At 35.9% G+C, this 24,231-nt stretch overlaps 1 protein-coding gene across 2 annotated transcripts in view; it reads right to left on the bottom strand.

Annotated features, from left to right (window-relative positions):
- CDK17 (cyclin dependent kinase 17) overlaps positions 1-24,231 on the bottom strand; it is a 76,219-nt gene that overhangs the window by 31,854 nt on the left and 20,134 nt on the right. For both annotated transcript variants that reach the window (XM_032220739.1, XM_032220740.1), the window contains exons 2-4: positions 12,875-13,023; positions 3,634-3,798; positions 81-214 (exon numbers count right to left, since the gene is read on the bottom strand). In XM_032220739.1, coding sequence (XP_032076630.1) covers positions 81-214; positions 3,634-3,798; positions 12,875-12,992 — 417 coding nt within the window. In that variant the 5' untranslated portion in view covers positions 12,993-13,023. The remainder of the gene's footprint in view (positions 1-80; positions 215-3,633; positions 3,799-12,874; positions 13,024-24,231) is intronic.

Below are 24,231 nucleotides of genomic sequence, written 5' to 3'. Positions count from 1 at the left end.
CCTACCAGGGACAAAGGTAATGCAAACAAATCCCAAGTCTTTTGTTAGGATAATGCCTCTCCTGTGAAAAACTAGATTACCTCCATAGATATCCGTCTGTGTATCCTGTTCCTGAGACAAACACCTGTTGGGGATTGAACTTCATCAGATGATGTTCCAGAAGCTTGGTCACTTTCACCATCTGATCCCATTTTTAGGTTTTCGTGTACAATATCTAAATTGAACAAAACCAATAATTATTTAACTGATACTTGAGAAAGGACTTTCCATCACCCTCAGTGATAGTTCTCAGGCTTTAATGCAACTCTCTGTCAGTAAAGAGCATACCAACTTTCTCTCTGTTATTCTTTGGCAGGTGACAAATAGATTTTTATTTAGACACATTTTTACTAATTCAACTGGTTTCTCTGCTGCGGTAGATTTTAAAGTTTTACCTGTAGTTGTTAGTGCACTTTTATACATTACTTTTATTTGTTCTTTTATCTGTATTTTATTGTCAGTCACTCAGATTATCTTTGGAAAAACAAAATATAAATTCAAATTGAATTACAGATTATTAGTACTTTGGAATTATAAAATGTTAATTCGGTTACAACACTTTTGTCCTATCCAGTATCATTAACTGATAATTGATCTTTCTTTAATTTCATAATTTAAAAAAAAACAAAAGCAGTAATGTACTCTTGATACAGCAAGAAAAAAACAGCTGTATTAAATTAAAATAGATGTAAAATTCTAATCTTCCAAACATTCAATTTAAAAGAAGGCATTTATTAAGAGATGATAAGAAAGAGAACTTGAATTTAGATAAATGTTTGGTGACAGACATCTTCAAATAGCATTGGTCATTTGCCAATAACTACAGTATTTGTTACAGTAAATATCAAATTCAAGCTGCTAAAAATGTTCTTCCCTGAACAACAGAAGAAAATGGCAAAAAATTAACATTTTTCTAATAAGAAGTACCTGGTGTCTTTGATTAGCTGCTATATGTACCTTTTAGATATAACAGTGATTGGGAAATAGATGGCATATTTGGGGGGAGTTTGACCAAAGTTCAGCCATCATATTTCTAAATTTAGCAAACTAGTTTGCAAACAAGTTTTGCAAAATAATTCAAGTTATACTGTAGAAATATCCAATTACATGGTAATCATTTCACCTCTTCCTACCCTCTGCACCTTTCCTCTTATCATCCCACAACGCTCTCCTTTCAATTCTTCCATTTTAGGGAGGACTCTATGAGTCTTTGGAACACTTCACTGACCTCCAGCTACCCATAATCTTTATTTCCAGAAAAGGAAAAGGTTTTGGGTCCTGAGAGGGCCAGACACATTCTGTGAAGTAAAAATGGCAAATAGCCACAGACAAGCAACTTCACTTTGAAAGATTTGCTCCCATCCAACTCCCACAGAGAGAGTTATCATTGGGCACTTTCTACAAACAAGTTGTTCCACATTAATTTCCAATATATGTTAGATTAAACTATAAAAAAAACCTGTCTGAAGGAGATAAGCAGTTAAGAAATATGAAAAATAAATAAATAATACAGGACCATTAAAGATTTTTTGTATTTTTTATGTACATTAGTACCACCAGTTACTAATAAATAGCATTTCAAAGGACATTAAATTTGAATGAAGTATAATGCAGCTAAAAAAAAGTGTAATAAAATAGGATAGTCTTGCATATATGACAATATGCATTTTGATAAGATATATAGGAAACACTGAGAAAGATGAAGACATTGTTTGAAAAGGTCACCTATAGATGTTTTGTTTTCAGAGCTAATGTTCAAGGCACCAAAATTTTTAATCATTCAGTTTTTAAGTATACAAAAGAGACTTCTGTGACTAATGGTGTTTATTTTTACATTACAGTTCTGAAGCTCACAGCTCATCAGAAGTGACAATTGTCTTCTGAGATGGATTTGCTTTGGTCTACAGAATTGCAAAAAAATAATCTGTAATCCCGTATAAGCTTTTATTTACTTGAAAAGAAAAAATGATTTTTAAATTAAAAAAGAGTACTGCACAGTAAAAATAATTCAAATTAGGCAAAAAATCTCTTTCTTAAAGCTTATTTAACACAACTGCCTGAATGAATTAAGTTACAGGTGCAGGAAATGGGCCAGACCAATCTTTACATCTCTTCTTATCAGATAAAACAATACTCTGTTCACAAGAAATGTTTCTATGTCACAAGCTTATTGACATAAAAAGTACACCTCTGGGAAACCTAATTCAGACAAAGAACAGGCAAGTCTGTCAGTTAATTTTTCTGTAAGGATAGGAAGAAGACCTGATGCACTCATGAATATTTAAGCAATGTGCCATGGATACAGTAACATAAATCCATATAATTGATTTAGACAACAATATAATTGAAAACGGATGGTTTGCTGATAGATATAGGAAAGAGACTGGATTGGCTATGAGCTTTGGGCAAGCAGATTTTCACAGCTGTCAGTTCAAGCTAATGAGCTCATGGTACCCATTCATAAATGTTTATCATATGAATGGGAAAAGAAGCTGAAAATAAGATTGTTGCTGTAGCAATGTCCATATAGAAACTTAAGATACCACTACTCTTTATATAGTGTGTGCAGTTTGGATCAACATACTTGCAAAAGGACACATGAAAGTGAAACTAGAGTAGCACACTTTCAAGAAATTACTAGAAGGGGGAATAGAAGATTGATAAAGGAATAGCTCTTTATATTTAAATGTTGAGTATTTTTTGGCATAAGATGCCGTGCTGGGTCCAAGTCCTGGAGGATCTGATTTTAATTTATCACCTTTATGTGACAAAACGAGAAAAGGCTTGCAGGCATTCTTTCCATTGCTCTACTCATATTTTGGAACAGCCTTCTCTAAAATAATGATTTATCCCTTCTTTCCTTAAATTATTAAAAAAAATGAATTTCATTGGGGAACTGCGAAGGAATGAGTTGAGGCTACTGGTTGATTGTGTAATTATTTGTTAATTTGAGTATCTGTTAATGTGTAATTTCGTAAAACATGTTGATTGTTTATATACTATAGCTGTTCCTTGTAATTTACTGGGTCAATGTAAATGGCCAAGTGTCATTTTTTATTGTAGCGGGGAAATCTAATAAACAAATAAATAGATTCGTGGTAAATTGAGCATGAATCACTATTAATTTTGATGTCTGGATAGACTTTACTGAATAAGAATCATACAATAAGCAACAGCTGTTAGGTTGTAACACTGGAGAACTGTCACTGTTTTGTAAGACTGTCTCTACTTGTGAGCTTCCTAAGTACACTGAATGGCTAATGTCCAACAGAAAATGTTGAAAAATGTACTCTTGACCTGAAGCAGCAGGAGGAGAATTAAAACCCAGCTGTTGTGGTACTAGCACAATGTGGAGTTTGGATTGTTTCCTGGTTTATTTAGTTATTCAGCAAGGTACCATACAATTCTTCTAATATCATAGCCATCATATTTGAAATCTCTGCTTTACACCATTTGATATGCAATGAACATATCTAATATCTTAATTTGGAGCTGGTATTACCCAGGACTGTTATATTACAGTTATTATAACATGAAGGTAAGAAAAAAAAATGAGAGCCTATTAATTTAAAGGATATAAAAAATGCACATTACCTAATCTGCTCCCATTTCTTGGCATTGCCATAAAAGAACCCAGACTGCCCCCTATAACGCTGTGTGGTCGTCGTAATGGAGGCTTTTTGAAGGATCCTGTATACTGATGAAGAAATGAGTGCATGCTGTGTGATGTTGGAGGTCTGCCATTCTTCACAATGGGTTCTATGATTTGCCAGCACCAGCCAATTCATCCCGCAACAGAGAAATTCAGCAACATGTTGAGAAAGAAAAGAGTAAAATCACCATACAGCCATATTTGGAGCACTCATGTAAATTGTCTAGAAGCAGATTATTAACTTTTCTTTGGAGCATAGGACACATTTCTCAACTATCTTCCCTACCTACTCCCTCCTCAGCCATGATGCCTGACAAATGGAAAGATCCTCTTCTCTGGTGCTGGATCAGTTGTAGTGAAAATCACCTGTAATGGGTTGACTAAGAGAGCGCTAAAAGGACAGGATTGTTTTGTTGATTTAAAGTACACCAGTGTCTTTAATATTTAAAAAAAGCTTTAAGTAATGAGAAAGAAAAGCTCTGATTGGATTTTAGTTACCAAATATATATTGAAGCCGTATCATACACCATCAAATTTACTAAAGTTGATACACAGGTGCATGGCAAGAATTCCTAAATTAAATGGCTGAAACTTGTACTGATGAAAATTTTAAAGTGTTACAGAGGATACCAAATGAGTAAAGGTTAATTTGGGTACAAAATGGTCAAGGAAAGGGAAAAGAATGGGAAATATAATGATATGAAAAAAGAGAGGAAGTGTTGTGACAGTAGCTTTCATTTTGTTCCTCATATATTCCCATAACTATTAATTATACTATTTATAGAGAAAAAACATGAAGATATTAGCATTCTGCTTAACAACAGGTAGCATATAATGAATCACATGTTAATACCACATTTTGTACTGTCTTGCATTTGATAGTGCTCCAAAACATTGTGAAACATAGGGAGTTTGGCGGTGTGTGTGTGTCCTTGGTGCTCTCTGAACTGCTTGTAGATGTTTCATTACCCAAACTAGGCAACATCATCAGTGCATTGGCACTGTAATACAATTTGAGTAATGAAATGTCGGCAAGAAAACAACCAAGCACACCATGGATCCCTCATTTCAATCCTGAGCTACAAATATTTTCTTCTCTTGGTACATAGAAAGTTAATAGGAGCATTCAACCATTTGCAAACCTTTGTGAAAATCTTCTGATGGCTACATAATGTTAACAGAGTTTATAAAGAGACTCTTCCTATTGCTCAACCACAATCCATTTGTGTTCATTTAAGAATAATGTTTAGCAACTCCTCTTCTTTTTTCTGAAGCAAGCCATAGGGTGGTCTCTCGGGCATCCTATATTTTAGGTGACTCTCATAATAGCTTTGGTTAGAATCAGAGTGAGTTCCAGTGCTCCCAAAACATAATGTTTAGTCAGCATTTTCCATATAAAAACACTCTAATAGGAATTGGAAGAATTCCCTCTTGTAATCTGACAATGCATACTCAAAATCAAAAGGTAGAAGGAACAGAAATAGCTATATTTGACAGTAATAGTCATCATCATCATCACTATCACCATCATCACCATAATTTGATGATGCTGATATCAGTGTAGTCAAGACTGGTATTTTATTCTTTCTGAAGTTTTAGACAACTACAGTCAGGGAATTCTAGATAATTTCTAGATTTGATAATAAGGGACTCGCTTGTCAGATATGTGGGTATTTCACTGCTCATATAAGACATGAGAAACAATCATGAGTAAGATGTGAAAGCTTGGAAAAAATAGAATAAGCAATTTTCTCCCATATACTTGGCTTTATTTTTTCCAGTTCTAAATTTAAAAATTTCCCCTTCTTTGCAAAGGTCTCAATCTATGGTTTGAATACTTCATTTATTTTACAATATTTGTAACACATCCCCACCCTAACAGTCTCTGAGTGGAGTACAACAAAATAAATCACAAAAGACAAATACAAAAATAAAAGCTCAATATAAATCAATCAATTAATGCATAGTTATTTATTTATTGTATATCCTGAAATTATTATTATTTATTTTTATAAATAACTTAAGTCAGCAAACATACCTAATATTCCTTCTGCCTCTTATTTTCCCCACAACAATTCGGTGGGGTGAGCTGGACTGAGAAAGAGTGACTGATCCAAGGCTCAGATGTTTTTCATGCTCGGACCAGAATTTATAATTTCCTGGTCTTAATCTTATGCCTTAACTACTAGACCAAAAAGCAAAATAATCTAATCTAATCATCTAATCTAATCTAATGCACATTGATTTAACTTGTTTATGAAATGCCAGCTGGTACAGTCATTTGTATCTCTTGCAAGAGGGCATTTCATAAAATGAGAGCTACCAAGAGAATATTACTATCAATGGGTCTATGCTCCATGTATCTTATTAGGATTGGAGATCTGCACCACATCCTCATTTGATGACCCAGTGGATGGGTTCAATTCTGCTATATAGTATTTATATATGTTGGAGCTATCCCACAAACTGCTTTAGAAATTTTTTAAAAATTGGCATCATTAAGTGAAATGTAAACTTTATGTGGCGTCATTTCCTTACACTTTGTATGTAGCTTCTTGTCTAATGCCTTGTGAAGAATTCTCATATGGAGCAAGTCACAACTCCCCAAAGGAAGAGGATGTCTACACACAATTTAATCTATCTGGAAAAGAAGCAAAACTGTGTCCATATGATACATGAGTAGTTACTAGGTAATAACAATTGTTTGCAGTGAGGGACTGATTTGGTAACCCTGCTCTCACTTTATTCATAAGAGAGGAACAAAGGAGGCAGCAGATCTTAGGTGAACAGCATTTTCACTCAATTCAAAATGAAGCAGTTGCTTAGGAACAAGATGAGGAAGCATTTTATATAACAAGATCATGAATTAAACCCTTTGGCAGTAGAAAGATGTGGAAGCTCTACCGAACTTTCTTTTTGTAGTGTATTGTTATTTGTGAAGTATTATGTATGTCTATTGAATCACTTTCAAAATAAAGGGCAATGATGCCTGTAGCAGAACATAGCACTGCAATATGAAATCTATTTTGAGACATATAGGCAGGGTGCACTGCAAACAATAAACTGGTCCATAATTTGCCGTAAAATAAATCCCAACGACATTATTTAATGTTAATCTGAAACAATTTTAACATGAGTCCTATCCTGTATAATGTTTTTGGTTACTAAAACAACATGCATGTTGTAGTAATTGTAAACCTCCTTTAATTTTGGAATAAAAAGAAAGATGCTGATATTAAACTCAATAATAATCAAAAGCTTTGTGAATCATAATACACAAATCTTACAGTATACATTGTTAGTTTGCCACAATCTTATTTTTGTTACAAAACAAAATTGCATGGCACCTCCTCTGAATACAAAAAGTCTTCAATTTATGTCCAATCATTTAATTTTTCAGTTACAAGAATACTGAAAAACATGAATTATGGACAGATTTTGCACTTATGACTGTAGCAGTGGCCCCGCAGCCACATGATAAAAATTCAGACACTCAACAACCAGCAGGTATTTATGGCTGTTGCAGTGTCCCAGGGTCACGTGATTGTCATTGAAAACTTCCTGGGGGTTCAATGCAACAAGCAAAGTCAATAGCTGGACCAAAGGATTGACATGGGTGGCAGAGAAGGGGAGCAATGACAGGAAATGTGTGGTGATGTAAATATACAACATGCTGTGACTAAAGTAAGTAATCACAGCATTTGTGTGATTATGCTATCATGTACACACTGTTGTTTTGGTATCATTACAGTTTGCTGCAGATGCCAGTGGAATTCATTTGAAACAGATTTCAATGAAACATGAGTGCTGGTTTACCTTTGCAGCCAGCTACTATATGGTGGTTCAAAAAGCAGAACTTATTTTTGTACATTTCGTGAAGTACATACAACTTGGGGTACTATACCAATTTGGAAAAGACAATTTAGACAATTTTGTCAGTCAGGTGCTCAGTTCATGTTCCCACACATCCTGAAGCACCTTTTCTAAACTGAATCTTAAGCATTCCACTTTCAAATTACTTATATAGAACCTTTGAAGTACTAAGAACAGTTTAGATAATGATCACTGAAACAATGAATGTATGCATTTCTAAATATTGCACCATGTTATAAGTTAGGGTAGGGAGAAAGAAAATGTGTCTATACCTGTTAAACAAAATTAGAATTCCAAAGTTCTCCTGCAGAATTGAAAACCATTTTGTAATAATTCATATATGAAGTTGAACTAAGTAACTATGGTTTGTTTAATGTTTGTGAAATCTGATTATCCTATTCTAAATCTGGATATTACATAGAAACTCATTGTAATCTCAGGATACACTAGGTACCTATTCTATGCTGGAGCTGAACTGATAACTGTCATATTTACTTGTAGTAGTTTGCATTTCAATTGTTTCCTTTTTTCCTTTCTACATATGGTCAGATACCTAATGTTCTCTTTGCTTCTGCAATGATTCTTTTTATCTAAACAATTTTAGTTCCCATGTATGCATATTCACTTAAAATGGAATTTACAACAAGAAACTGTTCTTCGGGACATCACAGCAACAGTTCTATTTATTACCTATACAATAACTGCCTATTCTGCATATCAGTTATAATGTGACTTCTTCAAATTAATGACTTTTTCATTATTCTTTGTGCTAATTATAGTTAGTCTGGATTTTATCAGACTGATTTTCATTTATCTGTTCTGTATTAATATGAGTATTGGGTAGAGGATTTGTAACAACATTCATTAGACATCAGTCAGCAGAGATCTGGGGCATGCAGCATGTCCATATGGGAATGCATGGGGCAGGCAGATGTTGAGGGGAGCAGGTAGTCCTGCAAGTAGCTCAGTTCTATGGTATCTAAAGCTTTAAAGGCAATAACCAGGAAACTTGAATTGCACCTGAACATCTACTGGGAGCCAATATAAGTTCATATGTGAGTAAAGGCAGGTGAGCCAATACTTTTGGCAATATAGTGTACATTTTGCATCTGTCATAGTCATTGTTTTCTTCTTTTAAATTTACAGATAACTGCACATAAATGCTAAGTATGCATTTCAAGGAAGATGTCATGTAAATTTGTACTACTCAGTGTTGCATCATTTCCTGTTCATTTAGAGATCAACTGAAACACATAATTTGACCAAGGATATTTAAACTTTCATATATAATTGTAAATGTAGGGAAGAACAGGCTGGTGAAAAAAATTAGAGATTTCTGCCTCTCCTATTTGAGCCTTCTCCCAAGCATCAGCATGGCAGAGTTACCTATAAAGCTGTAGCCCTGAAATAAGCAAGGTAGGAGAAATGGAGAAATGTGTGTTTTGGAAGCTTTGCAGCCAGCCACAAACAGAGAAAACAACTAAATAAAGGAATATATTTTTCCTTCACAGAAACTGAATAGCCCAAAGGAAAAAGAAGAGGCACAGCATAGCACAATGTGGGAACGCGCAAGTGCTTTATGCAGTGCCGATTAATAAAGAAGAAAAAGGTAGAAGAAATCCTAGAGTGGGGGGATTTAAAGACAAACCAATCTCTCCAAGGGAAAACACTGCTCTATGGGCACTAAAAATATAGAAATAATAGTAATTGTATAACAGCTATAGTAAAAGAAATAAGAGTACGGATGATATAAAGGGAAAAGAAAGCACTCACATATACTGTAGATTTGTATTTTTCTTTTTTTGTCTGTTAAGGTTTTTTTCCCAAAAGATCTCCCTAATCCGTCTGTCCCTGTGTTTTCTGTTTTAATCCCAGCTTTTCCATAATGGCTGGCAAATAGCCACTTGCCTAGAAATGAATTGTGACCACTACTCAGGGAAATGATTTCCATGAAATTTAGAGACTAATGAGAAGCCAATTTTACTGTACAGTTGTTTTAAAAAAGTCAACAAGAAGCTTTAGTTGACAAGATGTTATATTCCTGTTTGCAAAAATGTATCTATTTCTGAATTGGAGCAAGATCAGGAGGACTAGGGAGGATTTTATGTAAGAGAATACTGCCCAGCAAGTAACTTGGGGGAGGGGGGGGGCTAGAGGGCGCATATGACACAATTGATCTTTTTTTTTTCCTTTTAAGCTATCACTGTAAGGCTGCTTGTTTATATGCAGAAGAGTTGCCTGGAGTGCCTAGCCAGTCACATAGCAACTGCTTGAAGAAATGAGTTCCCTTCCTTGGATTGCTCTGTGACTCCTGCAACTTACCTTTGCCTTCTTTTCAGGGCAGGCTGGCACATTTCCAAACTGTAGCAACTGATAATTCCACTTTCTAAGAATAACTGTGCAGCTTATCAGGAGACCAGAGCTCTATGTAACATATCACCCTCTTATTTCATTTAATGAAAATCAAACAAAAATGGCATAGATGAGAAAGCAACCTTGGTAGTTGCCAAGGGAAATTACAACTGAGATACACTGCCTATCTCAGAACAGGGATTTGATAACCTCCAGAGCTCTCTATTTTCCTTCAATAGATACCTAAAAAGAGGTTAATTTTATACGAATCTGTCAATGATCCACCTTTCATCTCTAGTTTCCTCTCGGCTAGTATTACATGTGGTCCTCGACTTACAACATTTTATTTAGTGACTGTTCAAAATTACAACAGCATTGAAAAAAGTGACATGACCGTTTTCACATGTAAGGCTGTTGCAGGATCCCCATGGTCATGGGGATCAAAAATTAGATGCTTGGCAACTAACTCGTATTTGTGATGGTTATAGTGTTCCAGGGCTATGTCATCACCTTTTGCGACCCACTGACAAACAAAGACAATGGGGAACCCAGATTCACTTAACTGTGTTACTAACTTAACAATTGCAGTGATTTCACAACAACTGTGGCAAGAAAGGTCGTAAAATGGGGCAAAATCACTTAAATGTCTCACTTAGCAACATAAATTTTCTGCTCAGTTGTGTTTGTAAATTGAGGACTACCTGTACACCAGCTTTCCTTTTTAAAAATAATTTTGATTAAAATTTAAAAAAATATAATGGCAATTGGACCTAAATTCTGAAATAAAATAAAAAATAAAATAGAATAGAAAGTAAAAGAAAAGCAAAAAAGAGAAAAAAGAGGAAGAAGAATAAGAAAAAATAAGAAAAGGAGAAAAAATATTTAAAGTAATCAGTTCTAATGTTCATCACAAGTACAAACTTAGTGATTCTTCACCCCTATAAGATTCAATGCAAGTATCTCTTTGGAATGCAAAATAGGTGGCATATAAATTTAATAGATACATAAATAGATAAATCTCCCATAACCCATTTCTTATCCATAAATCATTAACACTTCACTTCTGGTATCAGTAAAAGTCCATAAAGTTTTCCAAAGTTTTATAGAAATGTCTTATTTTAATTTTGGTCAAATAAATTTATACTTTTCCTTTGTGCTTCTAACAGTCTTGCGATTTCTTCTTTAACATCTTTTGGAAATAATCTATCCACAGTAGAAGACATCTTTGCTGACATTGTAGCTGCTAGTTTTTGTCCCCACTTAACTATCTCTTGGAGTATTTGAAATGCCATATCATTTTCTGTTCTTTTTTCCCAATGCTGATCGAAGACAAAATACAAGCCTCTTCTTTTAATTTTTCTGTTTCCTTCTGGGCCTCGAAACTTTAGTCCCCCTTGAATTAATAAAATCTTGGATGTCTGTTATAACTTCAGGTAGACTAAAATTTTGTTCCCATTAATATGCTATTTATACAATTATTTTCAAAACCTTATAGGAAAAGTTCTAATAGTCCAAATTCATCTGTTCTCTTAATTTGATTATACTTTCTTGAATTAAAGTCTTATTTAGCTTTGGCTATTCTTTTTTAAAACTCATAGTTATTTTTTTAAATTCTGAAATGAAGATAAACTTATGCTTTGCAAATTTGTTATTTTGAAGAACTCTACTAGCAGTGTTCTTAAAAAGGCTCTGCAGTGGTTGAGACTATGTGGTTGAGATTATGTTGGCTTCCCTTCATCTCCGGGCACTGAAACCCTTGGGAAACCACTGTTGTTGTATGCTCTTACCATGAGAAGCAACCATCTAAAAGGATGGGAGATCTCCATTCTTCTTTTTATCTGCGAAAGTTCTGTGGGATCAATCCACATGGTCCTTCAGTCATGACCATAATCTTGTCTCTTCCCATTCAGAGATACGCTAGCTCACCATTCATCACCTGGAAATCCAGTACTACCCCATTTTTCAAAGATTGCATGAGAAATCATACCTTTGATTTGAAACTCTTTTAGATTTTCAAGGAACTGAATCTGAGAGACTGTATATGTACAATATGATCATTTTGCCTGAAATATATACTTCAACGAATTATTTAAACCAATGAAAAATATACTGTACCAGCAATGATGTGCTGAGTCAGCTTGTTCATGGAAGCTGAGTGTTAAATTGGATTTTTGAGTCCAATTTATGAGTCACAACACCCAGCAATGGCTGGCAAAGCTGATTATCATGTTTACCAGCACATCACTGTATACCAGTGAAAGAAAGATGCACAACTTCTTTGCATTACCCATAATATATGTTTAGTGCAAAATCTTTATTTCAGCAAAGAAATTCTGACCATCTTAACTATTTGTAGCTCTTATATATCTGTGTCATCTTAACTAGATGGAATATACTTTTCAACCCATACAATTCCATCTATTAAAGTACATAAATATCAACTTTGGACTAGTCACCATTTTATTCAGCAATACTAAACATCCAGCAGACTGCAAACATAGCTTTCACTTTTAAACTAAACTAAACTACTCTACTCTACAACTGAAATTTCAAATTGCTGCAAAACACTGAAAATAAAATGCAATATGAAAAAGAGATTTAGTATTCAATACCTGAATACATCTGCTGGGCTGTAAAAATATGGATGTAGCTATGATACTAATAGGAATGGAATGATGCAGGATTTTTGCAACCCAATGTACAATTCAATATTGTTAAATAAACATAATGTCAATTTGGTAACATTCAATTAAAATATGTTCTTCAATAATAATAAACTGAACAAAACACATTAGAAATATTTTGTGAACAGCAAATATTATAATTATCCAAAATAAAAGTAATGGCTACATTAATTCCAAACTCAAAATTTATCTTGTCAAGGTAATTATTATCAATAATAACATGTTCATTTTCTAAGTACTTTACAAAAATAATAAATGTGGTGCCTGTACTTACCGTTATCTTTGTTGCTGTTCTCTTCAATTGTCATTTGTTCAGCCAGTTCAGAAAGTGACTCATCAATAGTCTGACTCCCACGCAGTGTTAAAGAAAGTCTTCTCTTAAACTTTTTCATTCTACCAGCTATAAGCCTGGCTTGAGAAAGCCTATTAAAAAAAAACAGTGCAAACTGTATTTATCTGAGTTTAAAGGAATTATTAACTAAATTTATACGCCACCTGACTACCAGCAATTCATTGTAGCTAAAAGAAAACTATTTCCATAATCAGGAAAAATATATTTTTGTTGCTTTTATCTATCAATATATACAATAATTGCTTAATAAGATAAATCTCTACAATGGTTAATGTATTTGAAACTAACTGGGAAAGTAAAAAGTAACATCAAAGAAGGAGGACATACACTTAGAAAGATAACAGAATTTGAAATACTTATATAGAACTGACAATTTAGTAGGATGTATTTATAGTTGATACTTAAATATGATCTGGAGACTGGACAACTTAAAAATTGCATGATAAAATGGATGTAAAACTATAGGGAAAAAATCAATACAATTTACACTAAACTACAATTTGAAGCAAAACTGGTACAAAATATTCTACACATGCTATAACTGTCCATGATTGCCAAGATGAACAAATCACACCACAATAAATACTAGAAATGCCACAATAAAGGAACATTGACACAAAGAAACATACAAAACCTACAGAAAATTCTGAAAATAAGATTCAAATTAAAACCACACATATTTTATTAGGTATAATCACAGAAATGTAAACAAAAAGCTTCATAATTTATTAAAATGTATGCTGACAGTGCCAAGAATTAATCTGGTACAACATTAGAAAAGAGAAACCGTGCCAACAATATAAGAATGGGAGACTAAAAGAATATGCAGCAATGAAATATTCACATATTCACAGCAAAATGATGGAGTTAACATTTAGGAGTAGATGCTGTTTTTATTTCAAGTGATAACAGCATTAGTAGCATATAAAAGCACACATTTTGCACAAAGTAAAATAATCATCGATAAAACATTTTTTAATCTGACAAAAATACATAACATTTTAAATGGATGGATGGATGGATGTACATCCATCCATATAGTGCATGTGCCATACCCATACTAGGCCATACACATCATTTGACTCTATAAGATGCCTCCCTATGTGAACTGCTTAAACTACCTGTTGTAGCCGATCCAACACTACCTTTGTGAGAAAACATTTATAGCAAGCTGAAGTGACTCTTTGTGGTGGCAGAAAGGAGAATCAGACAGAAACCAAGTGGCCTAGTAAACCACAACGTTCATATTTACTAGACGTATTTCAAAAATAATACAATAGCAACCATGCTGACTTAATACATAGAAGAATGTCTGTTTCGTCCACAATATAAATGATGTAGTTGGGCTATGAATGAGGAACTAAATTTTAATCGTAACTTAGGTCTGGAAATCAGCTGGGTGACTTTGAGTAGTCACTCCCTCTTATCTCTAGAAGGAAATGGCAACTACTGCTGAAAATGTTGTCAAGAAAATTGCAAGGACTTGTCCAAGTAATTTTCAGGAGTAAAAAAATTGCTTTGAAGTTGAGTCATTGACCTAATTAAAACCTGTCTGATTCAAGCTTCCAATAGGAGACATATGTCCCTTCCCTGCAGTGCCCTGCTTAAGAGAGAGAGAGAGATAGATCAGAAAGAGAATGAGGGAGACAAAACTAAAATTTCAGAAAGAATAGGGTGGATGTCCCAATTCACTTTTTTCTCTGCCCTTTGCCACTATTTACTTCAGTATCCCCTCAAAGGAATGTATTTTTTGATGGCCACAACTTTTTCTTAATCTCTGTTCAAACTTTTATAAAATCCTTATTGTTTGCTATCATTATCTCAGACTAAAGAAGCAAGAGCTGTACATTAGTGCTAAAGCCCAAAGAAAATGCTAATCTCCTAAAAATGTCAAAATTTAGTTCACTACTTTATCCGTGTATATATAGTGCCACTGAACTTACTGTTTTTATTGTTATCCACAATCTCTCCCCAAGCATAGCTTTGTGTGTAGCTTTCTTAAATACATTTTGCTTTGTAGAATGAAACATGAATGACAGACACAAGTGGATATTATGTAGATTACTGTTATATGGTATGCTTCAATGGATTCCATTTTGATGGACCATGCAATTTTTGGTTCTAAAGGAAACTTCTTTTACATCCCTTTCCATTTCCCGGCCAACTTCCACCACAAAATGCTAGCAGAAACAAAAAGCAAGCCCACACACAATTTTATGGATTGTAGCCTGAGCTGCATTTAATCATCAATCTGTAAGAGGGTATGAGTCAGTGTGCACTTCTAGAAAAGTACTCAGTTTCTATATTGCTTCCAATTTCTTTCACTAGCTCTTAAAAGTTAACAGCAGAGTCAAGTCATTCTTAGCTATCAAACTTCTATCAGAAGGCAGTTGTTTGTTAAATTTGAAAACATCCACAGCTACTCTTCTATTTTCAGAAAGGTAAATTACAAGCATTTCAAAAAGGAAAGACAGCAACTTCCACAAAGAATTATATATAATTTGATTTTTCTATCTTTCATGATGTAAAACTCATACTTTATCTAACCTTCTGACTACAGAATTTAGTTTTCAAATGCTAGTAAAATGATTAGAATTTTTTTAAAACCATATCAGAAATAATCAAGAGTAGATGCTATCAATAAAATTCATTCTTATTCAAAATCTCTATCAAATAACACACTTTTCTTACCACTGGTTCTACCTCTTTCATACTAAAATATTTGTAATTTTTACACCAATCAAAAAATCAAAATGATGAATGGAAACTCTTAAAACATTCCTGAATAACACTCAAATTTCTGATATTTAAATATCAAAGGTAGATAATCAACATAGATGTTCTTAAAAGGATAATAAAATTAAGGCTAGTAGTGTCCTATAATGTATGAGAAAAGAATAACCTAATCAATATTTGAATGCCTGTGTAATATGTCAAGAAATTGTGGCATCAGCAACGGAACTCTGGAAAAAACTTTATAGACACAGATTTCTGATGATGTCACAGTTTCAATGGAGTATGGAGTATGTTTTCAATAAGAAATGATTTTTAACACCTTACTGATGAATTATTCTTCGGGAATAATTGGAAATGACTGGAGTGCATTTCAATGTTTACAACAAACATGTAGATTATGGAATCTACATGTTTTCTTATTAGTGAAATGCAACTTTCTACTTATTGAAAATAGTTTTCTGTGTTTTTCTTGGCTTTCCACTTATCTGGTATGTCTTGTGCTAATTTGGGGTTGGTTTGAACATAGTCTCTCTCTAAATAGAAGAAGATACAACAGAATAATAGATAGGAAAGCCCCCCACCCCACCTCCAGAAAAGCAATCCCTGCACCTAAATATTAACATCGATGGAGAAAACCAGATTGTATCTCTCTGCCTGCCATGCCAATTTGATGAAGAAGCACAATCATTCACATCTTGTTAAGAGAAACAGGACATGCAACTTGTCAATTGGAGAAAAAGAAATAGAAAGAAATATATGGAAAAAATGATCTGCTGGAAAGGAGGTACACAGAATTTGTTCCAAATACTTTCCTTGATTCCCTCTGTAATAAATAAGGTAAACTAACTTTAATTTGTAGCACATATTTGTAAAAACTAAGTATGGTGAGGGAGAACTAGTATTTCTAGGTCACAATGGGCCATTACATGAATAATTAATTAAATTTAAATTAAATATATACATTAATAGAAAATACAGGGAAAAAAAGAATTAGTTTAGAATTGACCTATATATTTTACTTCTTTGCACTACCCAAAGCAATTCATTTTTGTTTACTGTATATACTCGAGTATAAGCCTAGTTTTTCAGCCCACTTTTTGGGCTGAAAAAAGCCGCCTCGGCTTATACTCGAGTCAGTGAAAAATTTGCCCGAAATGGAGGAGAAAAAGGGGTGGGGCCATGCCGCTGGGTGACACTCGTGAATGGCCCAGTGCCCCTGTGAGTTTCCCCTCCCTCTGTGTCAGTTTGCTGCGCAGCGCGCACCGCACCATCCCCCCTCCTCACGTTCTAATGTAATGCAGGGCTGTCTTACGATTCCCCTTCCTCCCCCTCCTGCCGCTCTGCAACGATGTCCCACCTCCTCCTTGTTATGGCAAGCAGCCACATAGCGATGTCCCACCTCCTCTGGTACAGTGATCCAATGATAGGAATCACTGTGCCGTGTGTCATAGGAGGCGGGACATCGCTCCCGCGGCTGCACGGGACATCATCATCACAGCGGGGCATCAGCATCATGAGGTGAGTGAAGTATTTCATTGAATACACCGCTAGTTTACTGTTTTTCTTTGAAATAAATATTCAAAAACATTATTGGTATCTATTTTTATTTTTGAAATTTACCGGTAGCAGCTGCATTTCCCACCCTAGGCTTATACTCGAGTCAATAACTTTTCCAGTTTTTTGTGGTAAAATTAGGTGCCTCGGCTTATATTCGGGTCGGCCTATACTCGAGTATATACGGTATATGTTTTCATTCTTGTCTTTAATAAAGAACCTCATCTAGCAGAATTGCATCTGGAAGTCTTCTGCAAGTTAAATCAACTGCTGAACACTAAATTAAGTCACAGCATTCCATGCTGTGATACGAACCTTGATAGTGTGATATGCCACATTCAACATCTATAACTATGGAACTAGATCTTTCAACAAGACACCAAGGATTAGTACTTGTAGTACTAGTAACTTTCTCTAGCATCAGAAACAAATAGTAAACCAAACAGACTAGTTAGTATAGATGTTAAGCGAGTTGGTCAAGTAGGATGGGACAGAATGTATTACAACCACCAGTCTTCATACCAGCTATTAGTATCAAGTACCAAGCAGCTACTTCAACCTCAGTCCTCTGACACTGAACACTAAACTCTTGGCCTGACAAATATAATGGAAATCCAAGCATATTTACTTCCCTTTCCATCTCAGATATACATTATTCTGTTGTAGGAAGTGATTCTATTGTTTTAGTTAGTAACTGATTGTCACACACTAAAAGTGAAACATGCAAAATACCTATCAAATATTATAAATTTTTTAAAAGTTGAATCCATTTTTTTTAAAAGGTACCTCTCTACTTAATGAAGTTCTTAATGTGGGTCAAACACTATGACAAGAAGCCATATATTCCTGCCATTCTATGAAAAAGGAATAATCTCCCCATTTAATATAACCGATACAAATTGTAGAAGTTGTGCATCCTCATTAACATGGCATGTGCATCCTCATTAACATGGCATGATGTATTATATAATAACCAATAGCCAACATTATTATTACAGACATTTAGATTCATACATTACACTAGGACATAGTGCTCCCTTAAAGGATGGCTTGCTTATTCAAGAAAACATGATTATTTAACCTATATAGTTCATTGTGAAAGGTATGTAGTAAACAGAGATGTATGCATTTCTTTCCCTAAAATTCCTTAAAATAGAAAATGCATTTACTTATTGCAGCTTCCAATAAGGTAAGAAGACAAAGAAACATGACTTGCAGTGATTAAGATGTTGGCCTGGAACCAGAGAAACTCACTTTCTAGTGCACCCTTCAACTATGGAAGTTCATTGGGTAACTTTGAATCAGTCATTCTCTCCCAGTCAAATACATCTTACAGGCTAGTGTTGTGGAGAAAACAGGAGGAAGAAGTGCTATGTATTAGACTTAGATTTAGAATAACTTTATTGTCACTTTAAATGTACACTAATTGGCATATATTAAAATGAAATTTTGTTGCATACAGCTCTCAATATATGATACATATGTGATAATATATATCATATATATGCTATATATGCTACCTCCTGGATGAAAAGTAGGATATAAATCAAATAATAAATAAAAGGATTGTTTTTTCCAATTATATAAATTGGGTTAATAATCTAAGAGTTATTTCTGTATATAATGAGTTGTTTTAGGCTGTGACTTAATGGGAAAATATGCAACCACATAGTTAAATACTGATCTGCACATTTGAATACGGATAATCTGAACTAAGCTCTGTTGTCTAAAAATTCATATTGATGAAAAATTGATCTGTGACGTTTCATTTTTCCAAATCAATGCTTAATAATCTTATTTGGTTCACTTCACTCCCAATAGCAAATATACGATACATATCTAAACTGCAGTTCCAGAAACAAGATGCAGTAAGGCAATTCAAATACACTAAAAATGTTCTTTATCTGTTCGTTGCTAAAAGGCTATAGCACATTTTATGCTTCCAAACAGCTGCACTATAGATAATGTGTTCATTCAAATATACAGTGTCTGTGTGTGCAGGTGGCAAATTTGAGACAAATGCAGAACACATGCATAGAATGATGCCATTCTCTACTTATTAATTGGTGATGTAACTTTATTGTACCATTTACTGAATGTCTTCGCTATCACTGGCATCATTCTGCTTAATATTATGAATTTAATCAGATACTTTACTTATGTTTCTAATTTTATTGGGCATTGCAGCATAGATAGAGAATGTATTTATTTATTAAATAAACATATAACCATTCATCTATCAGAACAGCAACAAGAAAACAGAATCATAATATATTTTTTAAAAATTAAACAATAAACCACACTGAGCCCTCAATAACTGAATAAAATTGAAATAAATAAAACTTGATCAACCACCTATGCTAGCTTCATCAACATATTGGCTCTGGGCGCTTGGGTGCCTGGGTGAAAATTAGGCCTTTACCATTTTCTAAACACCAATAAAGCCAAGGGCATTTGTAAAATTGTTCCATAAAACAAACATTTTAGGCTGCACTGCAGACCTACTTTTCCAGATCTAGTAGGATTAGTAGTCTCACAAAGAACTCAGTCCCATGCCATGCATGTAAGGGTTTAATGATGCTAACCGGCACCTTGAATTGCACCCAGAAACCTCTTTGGAGCGAATTCAATTCCCACAGCAGTAATTTTCCAAGGGCTTATTGAGGGGCATCCATTGCTATTTATGCCATTGCCTTCGAGACGAGCAGAAAGATATTATTTTCTCCTTTGAAATTGTGATAGGGGTTTAGTTCTCTTCTGCTACCCTATCAACTGTTTTCCTACATTAAAGGCTTAGTCCATATTTGTATGTGGTTGGAAAGAAAGCCTAAATGTGACCCTTCTTCCCATGAGAAACTGCCACTTTTGCAATTCCTGATTAATTGATTAATTAATCAATGACTAATTTCATGTAAGATTTTTTTCAAAGTAAGAGTGTTTTACTGTGCTATAAAAGTATTAGTTATGGTATGCTTGTACCATAATATTAATACCGTATATACTCGAGTATAAGCCGAGTTTTTCAGCCCACTTTTTGGGCTGAAAAAAGCCGGCTCGGCTTATACTCGAGTCTACAACTGGATCCGGCAGTGCTGTTGCCTGTTGGAGGAGGAGGGGATTCCTTCCTGCGAGACCCCGTCCAGAAAAATGCGGGGAGCGGCATTTGTGGGAACTCCGGCCGCTGCCCACCCGTGGGGAGAGAGGGAAGAGCCCCAAGCGAGCCGCCTCGGTTTGGCAACCAAACCCATCCAGCCTTTTACCTCCCGTCCCCCCGCCCGCCCGCTCGCAGCCCCCTCCCCGGGCTGGCGCCAACTCCTCCCCGTGCCCGGCCTCCAGCCGAGGCAAGTCGGTGTCTCTTTAAGCTAGAGAGAGGAGGGGAGGGAAGGCAGGGACCAGCCGGCTGACAATGGGCCGGAGCGGCTGAGTTGGAGCAAATTCCGCGGCGGAGGCGGCGTCTCAGCTCCAGCGGCTCCGAGGCGAGCGGCTTGGCCCTTCCGCTGGGCGCTCGGAGATGAAGGCGCGCTGGCGCTGAGTTGAGCGGCGAGCTTGCCGAGCGCGCGGCTCCGGGAAGCCCCCCTTCTCCTCCCTGCTGGAAGCCGAGCGAGCCCCGCCGCCCACGGACTCCCGCGGCCGCCCCAGGGCTCCGGGAGGCAGGACCCGGAGGCAGCCCAGCCCTGCCGCCGCCCCGCGCCCTCCACCCGCTGCGCGAGAGGGGACCCCGCTTTCCCCTTGCCGGATGCGTCCCTGGCGGAGCTGAGCCATGCGGCGGAGGCTCCCGCTCTGGTTCCGGAGCTTGCTGTGCCTCTGGCCGGTCCTGGTGGGACCCGCGGCAGGTAAGAGGCGCCGTCGAGCGCCTCGTACAATGATTTATGTATGAGGTTTAAGTGACTGAGACACACTCCTGGCTACGCGGCAATGTTATTTCTGACTTAGTATACTATGAAATCCCCCAAATCCTCCCCACTCCAGGGGAAGGATACTATGAAATCCCCCAAATCCTCCCCACTCCAGGGGAAGGATACTATGAAATCCCCCAAATCCTCCCCACTCCAGGGGAAGGATACTATGAAATCCCCCAAATCCTCCCCACTCCAGGGGTAGGATACTATGAAATCCCCCAAATCCTCCCCACTCCAGGGGAAGGATACTATGAAATCCCCCAAATCCTCCCCACTCCAGGGGTAGGATACTATGAAATCCCCCAAATCCTCCCCACTCCAGGGGTAGGATACTATGAAATCCCCCAAATCCTCCCCACTCCAGGGGTAGGATACTATGAAATCCCCCAAATCCTCCCCACTCCAGGGGAAGGATACTATGAAATCCCCCAAATCCTCCCCACTCCAGGGGTAGGATACTATGAAATCCCCCAAATCCTCCCCACTCCAGGGGTAGGATACTATGAAATCCCCCAAATCCTCCCCACTCCAGGGGTAGGATACTATGAAATCCCCCAAATCCTCCCCACTCCAGGGGTAGGATACTATGAAATCCCCCAAATCCTCCTCACTCCAGGGGTAGGATACTATGAAATCCCCCAAATCCTCCCCACTCCAGGGGTAGGATACTATGAAATCCCCCAAATCCTCCCCACTCCAGGGGAAGGATACTATGAAATCCACATTTCCTCCCCACTCCAGGGGAAGGATACTATGAAATCCCCCAAATCCTCCCCACTCCAGGGATAGGATACTATGAAAGCCACATTCCCTCCCCACTACAGGGGTAGGATACTGCAAAATCCCCAATTCCTCCCCACTCCAGGGGAAGGATACTATGAAAGCCACATTCCCTCCCCACTCCAGGGGAGGAAATAAATATTCAAAAACATTATTGGTATCTATTTTTATTTTTGAAATTTACCGGTAGCTGCTGCATTTCCCACCCTAGGCTTATACTCGAGTCAATAACTTTTCCAGCTTTTTGGGGTAAAATTAGGTGCCTCGGCTTATATTCGGGTCGGCTTATACTCGAGTATATACGGTACTTTCGATCAATTTATTTTTAAACAACCTTTTTAAACATTTTGGTGTTGCAAGAAAAATCTGAACTGTCTAAAATTACAGAATAGCAATATATGCATTTAAAACATCTCCTGACCAAAGAGATGTATTAGCAGCATCCCAAATTATTACTATTACTTGAAAGAGAGTCAAAAGATTCTAAACGAGGGATGGGATTCAATTTTTTTTAACTACAGGTTCTGTGGACTTGACTTGGTGGGCGTGGCTTGGCAGGGGTCATGTGATTGAGTGGGCATGACCAAGCCAATGTGACTGATTGAGAGGCAACTTGAATTCAGTAACTCCTTAATAAATGCATTGGTGTCATAACATGCTTCACTTGTTTTCAGCTTAGCACAAGACCCCAAAAGAAGGTTTTATCTCTCACGTTTTATTAACTTAGATCAAGTTTGTATATTACATACATTTCATGGAAAACATTTAAGCAACATTTGCACACATCGCAAAAATTCAAGAAGTTGTTGTTCTTCTAGTTTAATTTATCAAGCAAAATGTAATAATAAACACTTAAGTTTGAAGGAAAAAAATCCCTTCTTATTTTCAACAATTGAATTGTAACCCTACAGCACGTTGACAACTACAAGCACGAACTAAATGAGGGTAATAAAAAAGACATTAGCCATTTTTGAAAATGTTTACAGAGCTTTTTTAAAAAGCCATAAATAATTATTTCAATGATTAATTTCATGTAAGATTTTTTTCAAAGTAAGAGTGTTTTACTGTGCTATAAAAGTATTAGTTATGGTATGCTTGTACTTTTATACGCTTTCTATGTGTTTGCGTATGGTGTTTTTCAATATTGAAGTTTTAATATGCTATAATAAACATTAACTAAGGGAAGCTTGTGCTTTAAATATCAAATATGGTATGCCTATGCCTATCCTTGTATATTAACTCACATTCTCTCTCCGTACAAGTAAATATATACTGTATGTATGTATTTAAGAAGGTAATTTAGTTTAACTGCAGATATCCTTACTTACAAATGTTATAAATAAGCAGACAGACTGAAAAGGCTACCAGAGGTTAGAAATAATCATACAGTACCTGCAATTAGGACACACAAAGATGTACAATATTGTGTAGATATGAATCTAAATAAAAGCAATTAGATAAGCTAGTGACAAAAGAACTGGCACGGATTACTAAATATGAAATGAATTGTTAGCAGGATAAGTAATGCAAAGATTAAGAGTAGAGGAATTAGAAAAAATCTTTTTTCTCCATTTACTGGATCACTAGCTGATTCATCTTGTCAGGGAACACATGGAGAAACTTTGAATATTTTTCCTTCATCTTCTGATAAGAAATTGTTCATGTTCAGTTTAGGTTAACTCATATTGGACATTCTTTTCAAAGATGTTTTTATTGGTTTATTTGTTTAATTTTTGTTCCACATTTTTTTTATAAGTAACCCAAGGTGGTTAACATATCCAACACATAGAAATATTGCCAGCATGCCAGAAACATTCATCAGAGGCAGCAAAGAGCCCATAGATGATATCTGCATGATAATGTAATAATACAAATGGCAGAACTTCCTTATGAATGTTATATGTCATATCATCACTACACAAAACTTTCATTTGCATGTTGACATCATCATGTATTTGTCATCATCAGGCTTGACATAGATGACGCTAGTCAGGGAGTGGAAGAATGCCAAGGCAGAAAATTCTACATGGTTGTCAAAGATTGTTACTACCTAGATAATTCTAGGAAGAAAATCTAGTCAAGAGAATCCTTTATTTCCATGACAGAGTGCAAATTTTTACAAGGAAGTATTTTTAGAAGGAAAAGTGTAAGCAAGTAGAATGTCAGAAAATAGTATGTTATACACTTGGTAAATTACATTCTGCAAAACTGAGAACTATTCCTACAAAAACATGCTTTCCTCTTGTTCTCTCCAAATTATTGCTAACATGTGTGTGCAAGAAGCTACTTATTTATCTGCAACTGCAGTTC

Source organism: Thamnophis elegans, chromosome 7, assembly GCF_009769535.1.
Source record: "Thamnophis elegans isolate rThaEle1 chromosome 7, rThaEle1.pri, whole genome shotgun sequence".
NCBI lineage: Eukaryota > Metazoa > Chordata > Lepidosauria > Squamata > Colubridae > Thamnophis > Thamnophis elegans.
Note: the sequence above shows the minus strand (reverse complement) of the source record. Positions and strands in the feature narration are given on the sequence as shown.